The 12105-nt window shown below is 40.6% G+C and overlaps 1 protein-coding gene across 3 annotated transcripts in view; it reads left to right on the top strand.

Moving 5' to 3' along the window:
- Positions 1 to 23: 23 nt before the first annotated feature.
- Positions 24 to 12105, top strand: part of fyb2 (FYN binding protein 2) — a 42079-nt gene continuing 29997 nt past the window's right edge. For all 3 annotated transcript variants that reach the window (XM_033028508.1, XM_033028509.1, XM_033028507.1), the window contains exons 1-3: positions 24 to 180; positions 433 to 852; positions 9794 to 10802. In XM_033028508.1, coding sequence (XP_032884399.1) covers positions 838 to 852; positions 9794 to 10802 — 1024 coding nt within the window. In that variant the 5' untranslated portion in view covers positions 24 to 180; positions 433 to 837. The remainder of the gene's footprint in view (positions 181 to 432; positions 853 to 9793; positions 10803 to 12105) is intronic.

Below are 12105 nucleotides of genomic sequence, written 5' to 3'. Positions count from 1 at the left end.
CGGAGAATGATTAGTCACGATACAATCCATGAAGTGCTACATAAATGTTTACCACAATCATTTGACATGGAAACAGAAAATGTAACGGGTCTAGAAGCACCTGTGGAAGGAGAAACAGTTGGCATTTCAAGGCAAGGATTTTTATCTGACTGAAAAAGAAAAAAAAGTAAATCAGTGAAGGTATGGTGACGTTTTGTGTCGAGACCTTTTTTGTGTCTAACTTCGGGTTGAACCAGCATCTGCAGTTCCTTCCTACACAAATCAGTGAGGTAACTGAAATGGTTGGTGATGGGTGGAATGGATGTCTGTAACAGGGTGAAGCAATGTAATAATTGAATGGATGGTTAAGTTGGAGACCTGAAATGTTGACATTTTTTCCACAGATATTGTTTGACTTGTTGAGTGTTTCTAACAATGCGGCTTCTGTTTCAGGTTTCCAATATCTACCTTTCATATGACAAATACGTTGAACCTGCTTGTCGGAGCCTGTCGTTTGCAGCCTGCAATGTCTCAGAGTCAAGTCCTTACCATTAAATGGGACTTCGTGGGCGCTTTTCCAAAGCAAGCTTATAGCTAAACATTTCTTATATATATGTGCAAAAGCAATGGGCGCTTTCAAATCCCACAGGAAAAGGGTTATCTTCCAGAGTGACACGAATAGAAACAAGACACAAATAAGTGACATTTGAGAGGACATGTCTCAATGTGATTGAGAGTTGCAGGACGTATTGTTTGGGATACTTCCGATTGACGGACTGGAGTGGGAGGAGCGCTTGTAGAGTCGGGAAAGCGCAGCTTGTAAACGCCAGTCCGCAGGTGAGCCGGTTACTCGGACAGATGGATGCCCTGACGGTAAGCGTTGTATGAAGTTGCGAAGTGCAGTTATACTTCTCCCTCTCTCTCTCTCTCTACCACTCTGTGCCCCGCAGTTGGCGCACAGACCCAGTGCGGGCAACTTCCTTCCTTTGCAGGTAGCCTGCAGGAACTTGCTGCCTATGTTACAGCACGGGAATGAGAGAAGCTCCACTTTGTCACTGCCAAATAGTTAACCCCGGGGCCTATTTCACACTGACTTACTTACTTACTCACTGACTGCCGCTGACGCTATGCCAGTAAAAGATGTTAGATCAATCTTGTGAATGCAAGTTACAGACTTCAACCCTTACTCCACGGGGCACGTTATCTATGAGGTGTGGTGGACGAGTGAAATTGTATGGCGATATGACACTGCTTTTACATTTAGCACGGGCTTAGCAAAAAAGGGTATGTGCAGCTGATTTTTTTTTTTTAGTCAGTGGAATCATTGGTAGTTGGTCGATTTAAAAAAAACACATATTTTGTCAGCTACGTACTTGGATTGTAAACGCCACAATCCCTTGTAAGGGGGCGATTGCACCATCGTTAAGATGAAATGTATTGTTGAGGCAAAACTAAAAGTATGTTGGAAAATGTTTGAAATGCTTAGATTTATAGCGAGGAACAAAGCCTTCGGGTTAATGTTACCTGTCTATGGTTGCAATCAACTGAGTGGATTTTAAAATTGCTTTGGCTGATCAAATGAGAAAAGTTGAACTGAAAAAAAAACCACACACACCTCAATGCGGTTTAAAACAAAAATGTGATTCAACCTAAAGATCATAATAGACAGCATTCTGGCTGGTATTATGACTTGTTCTCTGAGATGCCACCCTGAGATTTCACATTGAATCTCGGCACACCTCATTGCATTCTCTGGATTCATTGGCCTCACCTGTTGGCCCTCTTCCACTCCTGGCTATATTTGAGCTTGCCCTCCCCACAGTGTGTTCACGAGTAATTATTTCCTCATAACCCTCGCCATCAATACTGTCCTTGTGCTTCTAACATTGCCTTGATGTGCCGATCTCTGCAAAAAATGTTTTCATCAACCCAATCACGACCCGTGTCCTTCACACCACCTGCCCTGCCAACTCCGATCACTTATCACATTTCATTTATATGGCGATGGCCTTCTGTTCCGCAGAATAATTCTGAAGCCTGATTTCATTGAATATGCTGCTTAGTTATAAGCTTCATGAACCATGTTGTGAGGTGCTCTATATCAATGACTCTGTAATTGAGAATTAATTTTAAGCAGATCTCTATAAAATTAGAACAATCCAGTTTATCCAGTCTAAAGCTTCATGCCAAGATTCGTTTCACGGAGTTGTTTTAATAATTGGTTTACCACACATGACTTGATATCTTTCTTGATAATAGACTTCACCAGGAAGTCTCTCTTAGTAAAATCAATGACGATCAACCTAATAGAGGAGCTGGAAATAAGGTGCCCATTATCAGGTCTCCGTCATATCGTTCGAGTGATCAGTAAATTGCTGCAGAACGACATTTGCGGAGTATAACTTAGTTTCATTTACGTTAACAAAAAATCATATTTACTTCACTCTGCAAGTGTGCTTTTATATATTTTTTTTAATTCCAATTTCTTAAACAATTTTGTAGTTCACCTTGGCCATCATCAATGTATTCGCATTTCTGAATACAATTCATGTAGTTATTAAAACATGTGTGAAAGAATAAAATAAATTGGCAGATTAAAGAATTAATTAAAATCATTGAGTGTCTATAGTACATAATGGCAGGGCTGCTAACTCGCACGTATTGAGCATGAGACTCACGCTTTTCGCCAAATTCTCACGCTGATCACAAATTTCTCCCGCTCTGTCGTGAGAAATTCTGTGATCAACGAGAATTTTAAAACTCGTATCAACTGCATGGGCCGTGGGTGTTGGAGAGCCGGGGCTGAGGGAGGGATGGAAGCAGAAGTGGCGGCGGGGACAGATGTGGACGGGGAGCCGGGGCTGGCAAGTGTTTTCCGGGCTGGCGAGTCGTCGCTGCAGCTCCGGCCATGGAGCAGCCTCAGTGCAAGAGTCCCGGGGCGTCGGAAGGGTTGCGCCGCTGCCGTTAGAGTCTCTGTGCTGAATTCGCCCTGGTGACCGGCATGGATCAGGCAACATCTCTGAAGAGAAGGAATAGGTGACGTGTTTGGTTGTGACCCTTCTAAGGGTCTCGACCCAAAACCTTTAGAAGGGTTTAAGAAGGAACTGCAGATGCTGTAAAATCGAAGGTAGACAAAAGTGCTGGAGAAACTAGCATGTTAGATAACAAGGAAGCCAATCGATGTAGCTAATTTTGTTATACAAAATGTGGTCAGTGAAGTGCCCCATAAAAGATTACCACATTAGATAAGCACCTGTGGACTTGAACGTAATAGGTTAAGTCCAGGGGGTCAGATATGGGGCTTTATGTGTGGGCCAGATATTGTCAGTGCAGAGGGGCTAGGAGCAAGGCCAAGTGTGCATCCAGAGTCAAGATCTGGAATAGTACTAGGTGTGCAGTCAAAGCTGGGACAATGGGAGTGTTCACTACTGGGAACCTAAGCAGGTAAGCAGCTATGATCAGGGTAGAATAGGGGGCCAGGTGCAAGGCTGGACTCGGGGTCAGTAATGAAAGAAGGTATGCAACTGGGCTTGGTCTCTCGCAATCCCTCACTCCCAACTATCACCCAATGTTGGTAGCTCTGGTACATATCACTTTGGCTTTTTTAATTCTCACCTAACATAGTTTGTAGGTCAGCATTTTTTTTGCGTCCGGATTCCCTCTGTAGTGCACCCTTCAGGGAGGAAAGCACTGTGATATCGTCACTATTGTCTCACTGAGATAAAACGTACTTGCTCACCCGTCTACAACAACGCTCGCAGTTCTCTGGCTTTCCCTTGTCCCTTGCTGCTCGTTTTTCTTCCGTTCCCAGGAAACATCGTTCAATTTCATCCTGTTACTCAATTCAATGAACGTGTATCTCTTCTACCATCCCGGTCCTCTGTCATATCTTTTATGCACAGGCTCTACATTCTTACTGTGGTGTTATCATAATAAAACCACAAAAAGCATAATTTACAAATGAATGACAGTCATGTGACTCTGACTATGGAGAGACTGACTCCAGGGTACAATGTTCAATGACTGAGCAACGTGCCTTGTATAGCATCCTTAAAAAAAAAAAGAAACATCTTGAGGTGAATAAAGTCGAGTTTATTGTCATTTGCACAAATATGGTGAGGTACAATGAACATGTACATAGACTCTGACAACACACAAACATACAAATTATATTAAAGTTTTGCAAATTATACAGGATAGTGAACCGAAAGACTGTACAACAATAATACTGGGGACCTTGGGCTTCTGTACCTCCTACCTGATAGTAACAGTGAGAGGAGGGCATGGCCAGATGGTGGGACCTCTGAAGATAGATGACGCCGCCTTGAAGCAGTGACTCGTGTAGATACTTTTGATGGTGGGGAGGGCTGTGCCCATGATTGAACAGGCTGAGTCCACCCTTCTTTGCAGCCTCTTACTTTCCTATACGTTGGAATTGTCATACCAGGCCACGATGTAATTCATTTCTACAGTGCATCTGTAGAAATGTGTTAAGAGTATTCGGTGATAAGCTGAATCTCTTTAAACTTCTCATAAAGTAGTGCTGATGCCCCTTCTTCATGATTATGTCTATGTGCTGGGCCCAGGACAGGTCATCCAAGATGTTCACACCCAGGAATTTCAAGCTTGGACTTCTCCACTGCCAACCCAACAATGAAAAGTTATCCGCCAACATTTGACATCCAGTGCACACCTTGAAACTGGTGACTGCAAGCTGTAATACAGAAGCAACTTGTACGGAAAGTCTTGGAGACATATTGGTGTTGCATTTTGGAGAGACAAACGAGGCAGTACCTTCATAGTCAATGGCAGGGTCTTGGGAGTGTTATAAAATTGAGGGATCTAGGAGTGCAGGTAAATAGCTCCCTGAAAGTGGTACCACAAGTAGATGGGGTGGTCACGAAGGCATTTGGTACATTGACCTTCGATGTCAGGGGACTGAGTATAAAAGTTGGGACATTACGTTAGAGTTGTACAACACATTGGTGAAGCCACATTTGGAGCATTATGGTCCGTTTTGGCATTCTGCTATAGGAAGGATATCATTAAGATGGAAAGAGTGCAGAGAAGATTTATGAGAATACCAGGACTTGAGGACCTGAGCTTTATGGAGAGGTTGAGCAGGCTAGGATTTTATTCCTTGGGGCTCAAGAGGATGAGAGGTGATCACAAAGGGAATAGATCGGCTACATATGCTGTCCTTTACCCTGAATAGGAGAATCAAGAACTAGGTTTAAGGTGAGAGGGAAACATTTTCACACAGAGGGTGGTGAGTACATGGAAATAGCTGCCAGAGCAGGTCATTGACACGGGTACTATTACAACATTTAAAAGATATTTGGATAAGAGGATTAGAAGGATATGAGCCAAACATGGGTTGGTTGGACTAGCATAAATGGGCATCTTGGTCAGCATGGACAAGTTGGGTCGAAGGACCTGTCTCGGTGCTGATTATGACTATAAATGTGAAGGGAAGCAAACTAACAAACAATTAACAATGTCGGGCAATGTGCGACGGTGAAATGAGTGTTAAATGGAATGATATAGTGGATATTGGCCCTTGAGCACAAAGTTTGATATTGTGAACAAAGTGAGTTTGAAGAAGGTGTGGGGGAGATGGGAACAAATGTAGAAGACGACATTGGTTAAGAACTAGGTGAGGAGAGACCTTGGATAATTTTGCTTTGCTGGACTTGAGGATTGATGAGCTGCAGCAGAGGAAGTTGAATGTATGAAGACATGGGCTTCAGGTGACTAGTTCAGGGATATGGGCTTCAGGTGACGGGGATTTTACTAGTTCAGGGCAATAACAGTCAGAATGTGTAAGGGGAGAAGCTAAGTAAGTACACAGCAGGAGAGTGAATCAGCAGCTAAAGATAGTCAGGAATAATGATTTTTTTTTAAAAAAACTATCAGGAAATGGGGAAGTATGCTGTAGGTCTGTGATATATATAAATGACTTGGACATAATGGTTTGGTTAGCAAGTTTACAGATCACACCAAAATTGCTGAGGTTATGGACTGTGAAGAAGGCTGTCAAGGTATACTGCACGATATCAGCTACAGAAATGGGTGGAGAAATGGCAGATTAAGGGTAATTTTGGAGGTCATATACAAGAAGAAATTGTACAATTAATGACATGACCCTCAACAGCATTAATATACATAGGAATCATGGAGTCCAAGTCCTTAGCTCCCTGAAAGTAGCAATTCGAGTAGACTGAGTGGTGAGGAAGAGCTTGGACAACAGTTCCCAACCTGTGGTAAATTTACCCCCAGGGGGTAAATTCCACCTACCCAGGGGGTACATTTGTTGATTCTGGATTTGTACCCATTTTTTCTCATTGACTGACTGTTTGGTTCTGGTATACCAGTATCTGTTCTTCATCAGTTCATAAATAAGTGAAATAACATTGTTATGTGCTTTTAAAGTTGCCTGGGATAAACGGGACAAAAAAGGTTGGGAACCCCTGACCTAGGGTATGCTTTCTTTCATAGGTTGTATTGAGAATGAGAGTTAGGATGTCATGATGCAGTTTTATAGGACTTTGGTTAGGCCACATTTGGTTGCAATATTTCACTCTGCTCTGGTTACAAAAAGGACGTGGGGGTTTTAGAAAGAGTGCAGAAGAGATTTACCAGAACGTTGCCTGGAATAAGGCGTGGGCCAAATGGCCTGTTCTTATCCTGTACTGGTCTGTGTTCCATGTTCTAAATGTAAACATTGAATTCTTCTTGTCACTCAATCCTTTTTCCTTTCAGATCCATGTGATTTGTGTCAACAGGGGAGATGCTCTGCACTAGTTCTAACCTGATTTGGATTCTGCAAACAGATTCTAGCCTCCTGAACTCCAATAGCTTCTTCAGGGGAATCCAGTGGTAGAGCAGAGTTGTGAATCACTGGCAAATTGCAGTCAGCTATTTCAGTATTTATGCTTGTAGATTGATGAGTAAAAATCTGGTCTTTTTTTCTGCAGCTACTGCTCAAATGTAGGCAGGTATAATATATTTTTCAGATTTGCTTCCTTATAAACCATTGTAACTTAAATTCAGATAACTAGCTTTTTATATTGTTATAAGATCATCTTTGCCTGCTGGCAATCTCCATCTTCACACAAGATTTTTAGTTTGTATTTAGCAGAAATTGTCACTTGTGTTCTTTTTGGCATTCTCAGTAAAATTGATAAACAATGTTATTACAAATGAAGTAAATGACTGTTGTGATACATTATTACTTATAGATTGTTGCACTGATAATCTTATTGGAACTCTTCGATAATGTTTTATTATTAATGTTTAATGTTTTATGTGTCATTCCTAACTGCCACTGTACATCATGTTGTCACTTGCAGGCATAGCACAAAGGCAAATTCCTTGTATGTGAATACTTGGCCAATAAACTTATTCATTCATTAACTCTTGGTGATTACTTTGATCGAAGCAGATTCAGCTGCCGATTGAGATTAAATTTGACCCAAATTTTTCCATTAAAAGTATAAACATTAAAAGGTTTTATTACTCTTATAAATTGCCTATTGGGGTTTTGTATAATTTTTAAAACATTTCCTGAACAGATGCTTGGAGCTTGTAATCTTGTTGCCCTCGGAAATTATTTCTCCTTTTCCTTGATAAAAAAGCTAATGCTCATTTCCTCTTTCTGCTTATTCTTCTGCTTTTGTTTTGTTCTTTTCCCTCAAGAACTCTCCAACTTTTAGCTGCAGGGATTAGTTTCATTTGCAGTTAAAACAAACACAAGTTATAATTTTAATAATTGCTTAAAAATAAGTAACTTTTTACTACTTTAACAAAGTAACCAATCTTCACCTCATCGGCCTTTGTGGTATTTGTTTTATTTCACATGGATTGCAGGTGAGGCCATTGCAATCTTAATTTCCTCTTGAACAGCTCATAGGGTCATACAGCATGGAAATGGGCCCTTTGGCTGAACTGGGCCATCACAAGCAAGGTGTGTACTCATAGCAAGTTCCATTTACTTGCATTTGGCCCACATCCCTCTCGGGCTTTTCTAAACATTGTAATTGTACCCACCTCTTCAGATTCTACTGGCACCTTGTTCCATATGTCCATCATCCTCTGTGTGGGGAACAACTTGCCCCTCGGGTCTCTTTTAGATGTGAACTAAGGTGTATCCATGGATGTATTCCCATCCCAGTTTGGTAACCACCATGAAACCAAATCTTGCGTATCCTGTTGTAAACTTTCATGCAACTGTTCCGACATCCAGGAACCATAGACATTATAAAGTATGTTCTGCTTAAGCATATATATTAATGATGTTAGTATCATTACTATTTAAATTATTTTTAATATCTGCAGCACTGTTTAACTATCTTAGATGGTAAAATACTGTACCTGCATTTCCACACTGATCCCAGTTGTTCAATTCTCAATGTGACTTCACTGCACTGTCTCTTGAGCTTGATGTTGTCCAAGTCTTTACTCGCTGTTTCCAAAACATATTTTCTTCTATCCTTTATGGTCTGTACCTCGGCTAACACGCTCTGTCTCCATTTTCCAAGCCAGTTTTGTATCCATTTGACTATCTCACCCTGGATTCCACATGTTCTAACCTTCCAGACTAGCCTACCACATGGGACCTTGTCAAATACCTTTCTGAAGGCCACAGACAACATTTAGCAGTCTGCCCTTTTCAGTCATCTTGATCACCTCTTCAAAAAAACAAATTACATTTGTGAGATATGATTTCTCACTCCCATAACTCCCATATCCCCGGTAGTTCTTGCCTCTCAAAATGCTGGTAGATCCTGTCTCTCAACATTCCCACCAGTAGTTTTCCACCCCTGATGTTGGGGCCCATCAGCCTGCTGTTTCCAACTGGTGCTTGCTGCCTTTCTTAAATAAAGACGCAGCTTTAGTTTAGTGATACATCATGGAAACAGGCCAATTTGGTCACTGAGTTTGTGCTGACCACAAACACCATACACTAGTTCTATCCTACACGATAGGGAAAATTTAAAGAAGCCAATTAACGTACAAACCTACATGTCTTTAGAATGTGGAAGAAACCAAAACGCCTGGAGAAAACTCAGTCACTGGCAGAACGTACAAACTCTGTGCAGGCAGCACCTGTAGTCGGGATCGAACCCAGGTCTCTGGCGCTGTAAGGCAGCAACTCTACCGCAACTCACTACGCCGCCCCTGCAGCCGGTCTGTTGGTACCTCACCTGAGGATAATGATGATGCAAATATCTCTGCCAGAGCCCCTCCAATTTCATCCCTAGCTTCCAACAATGTTGTAGGATACACTTGATCCCTGGGGGATTTATTCACCCTAATATAGTTCGACCCTGCAGGCTGTTTCTCCGTTATAATGTGGATGTGTTCCAGGTGGAGGCGAACTGTGTCTTTGACCAACACTGTTTTGTGCCTGGAAGGTTTTCTCTTGGTGTGATGAGAATGGGATTTCAGCATTTTGATCCCATTATAATATTTGCCCTTCAATTGAACTGTCTTCATTTTCACCTTGGATAAAGTATTTGTTACTTTACATAGTGTGAAATAATTTGACAGTAAAATTAGGACCTTAATAGGATTTGTTGCTGTGGCCCATCGCTGTGGAAGCCAAGTGTAATGCCCCCACTGAATGCCAGCTGAGATTGCACAAATCGCAAGGCTACTTGTCGTAATTGTGAGTTTCCCATTTGGCTGGTATTAGCCTTGCTGAAGAGTAATTAGTGTTGATTCCTGTCTTGTTGAAACTGTTTAATTATGAAGAAAAAAAGATGTTTGAGACCCTGTTTCTTTGAACTAAAGATGATCTTTCTTTTTGCAGAAAAGTGATTTTCAAGCTCTTCGAGCCAAATTTCAGGAGCGTGATGTAATAAAGAACAAGCCCAATTTCAACTTGAAAGTTTCAGATTCTAGGAGTTCACAAACACCTGACGCAACAGTGATTTCTGATCCTAAAACAGAGCCGAATGTAACCAAAGTTGACATTACTGAGACGATTATTCCTCTCAACGCTACCAGTCAACAGTCTAGAGTAAAATCTCCTTGTCCTCTACCTCGGCCAAAACATGCATTCTTGAAGCTGCCAGACCAGATGGAACCCAGTGCTCCAATGGAAGGTAGAGGGAGGCCTGAAGATCTTCCTAACTCCAACCCAACATCGATGGATGGTCAGAAGTTAGAACACAAAACTGTGGTAAATAATCAAAGTAAAAAAATCACACTGAAGGAAAAAATAAATATTTGGGAAAATTCTTCACATTGTATAGTACCCAGCACGTCAGGTCAAAAAGTTAAATGCAGCACACTCCCTCCTTCATTAGGAAATTTGAGATCAAAACCTCTATCTGAAACTCCTTACAAAGTCACTTGCCTTACACAAGCTAAAAAAGAGATTCCGAGGATGGGTCCAGAGGGGCAGATACCTGGTTTAAGCAATGAAGTGCTTCAGGACTCAATCATGAATAAACAAAGTCGTGAGGATTTTCAAATGGCTATTAATTCTCAATGGACTGCCCCATTTTCTCAACCTGAAATGGATCTATCTACATCTCAAAATGATCAGAAAGGATTCAAACGAGATAGCATTCAAGAGTCTCGGCTACAGGACCTTTCAAAATTGGGTCCAGTTAACGGTACTGGATCAATGCTCACTGATGATCGAATAAATCAAGATATTGTGGAGAGATGGCATTTACACAAGTCCTTGCACCGTCAGAAACTTCCACCCATTGATGTATTGGGACCACCTCCTGCAAAACCACCCAGACCTTTCATAGTAGATCTCAGCACATTACGGAATATAAACATGGGCAGTTGGTGTCAATTGAAATGTAAGTTCTGATTTTCTATCATGACTAACAACATCAGGGTTTTTAGTGTGCCTGTGAAGATAGAATTACTACATTTTGAATGGCTTCACCTAAGTTTCCATTTTATATTTAATTTCCATTGATATTGATATATTGTGTGCAAATGTAACTTGTTACAAGAATTTTCAGTACAGCCTACTGGATAGTGCTTGATTTATCTTTAATGTTAACTATGTCCCAAGTGACACCCACTAGGTGCTGCTGTTTTCTATTGAGAATACATCTATTCTGGATATAGGATTTTGCCTTGTCACTAAAATTATTTTATAAAAATATGTTGAGCAGTTTAAGTTGTCACAGATAAGAGTTTGAAAAAAATGAAATTCACTACATTGCCTTTTGTCTTTTATTGACCTCTTTAAAAATGCCCTCTGCTAAATTAAAACTGAAAATATTTGAAAAAATGTAACAGATGAAGAGTCTTCAACCTGTTTCTCTTTCCTCAGATATTGTCTCTTGTCCTGAGTATTTCCAGTTTGATATTAGATTTTCAGCATTTACCGTCTTTTTTTTCCTTTAATTGTGGTTGAAAACCTGAGTTTTATTCCATAATTTTTCTCAAAGCTATTGGCTGATTTAAATTGTAATCTGAGGCTTTGCATTGTATCTACTTATATGATTCAATCAGCTGTAGACTCTTTGTATCTTAGATTTCTTCAACAGGCTGTAAATATTCAAAAGTTATTGAAGGAAATTTTATAACTTTTTATACAAATAACAATTTTATTTGTGAGCTAAGGAAATTCACTAATTTGTGTTTTGCCATTTTTGTCTGTTTTCTAATCCTAAGGTGAAGGAGAGAAAATAAATATGTTAATGTTCAATGTATTTTTTTTAAAGAACAAAGAAAGATATGTCTGAAGAAGGGTCTCGACCCGAAATGTCACCTTTTCCTTCGCTCCATAGATGCTGCCTCACTCGCTGAGTTTCTCCAGCATTTTTATCTACCAAAGATATAAGCTAGTTACCCACCAACAATTTGATTAGTTTTTGTATTTCTTCGGAAATGGAAGACTGCCTTTTTCATTCCAAATTTGTTTTTAAATGACAAGATAAATTTTATGAGCAAAGGAAGGACTTTTCAAGAAAATGACAGTGAAAAAGTCAACTGTAGGGGTGCAGATGAGAAGGAATTAAATGTGTCTATGATTTTAGTAAGCAGTTCAAGAGGAAGAGGTGAAATGATGAGACTGCAGAAAGGAGTTTATCAAAAGGGAAGGGTGTTTAGGTGCTTCACTGGGAATAGATAGGTGTTACACCACAG

The sequence above is a fragment of the Amblyraja radiata genome, chromosome 10 (genome assembly GCF_010909765.2).
Source record: "Amblyraja radiata isolate CabotCenter1 chromosome 10, sAmbRad1.1.pri, whole genome shotgun sequence".
NCBI classification, from domain to species: domain Eukaryota; kingdom Metazoa; phylum Chordata; class Chondrichthyes; order Rajiformes; family Rajidae; genus Amblyraja; species Amblyraja radiata.
Note: the sequence above shows the minus strand (reverse complement) of the source record. Positions and strands in the feature narration are given on the sequence as shown.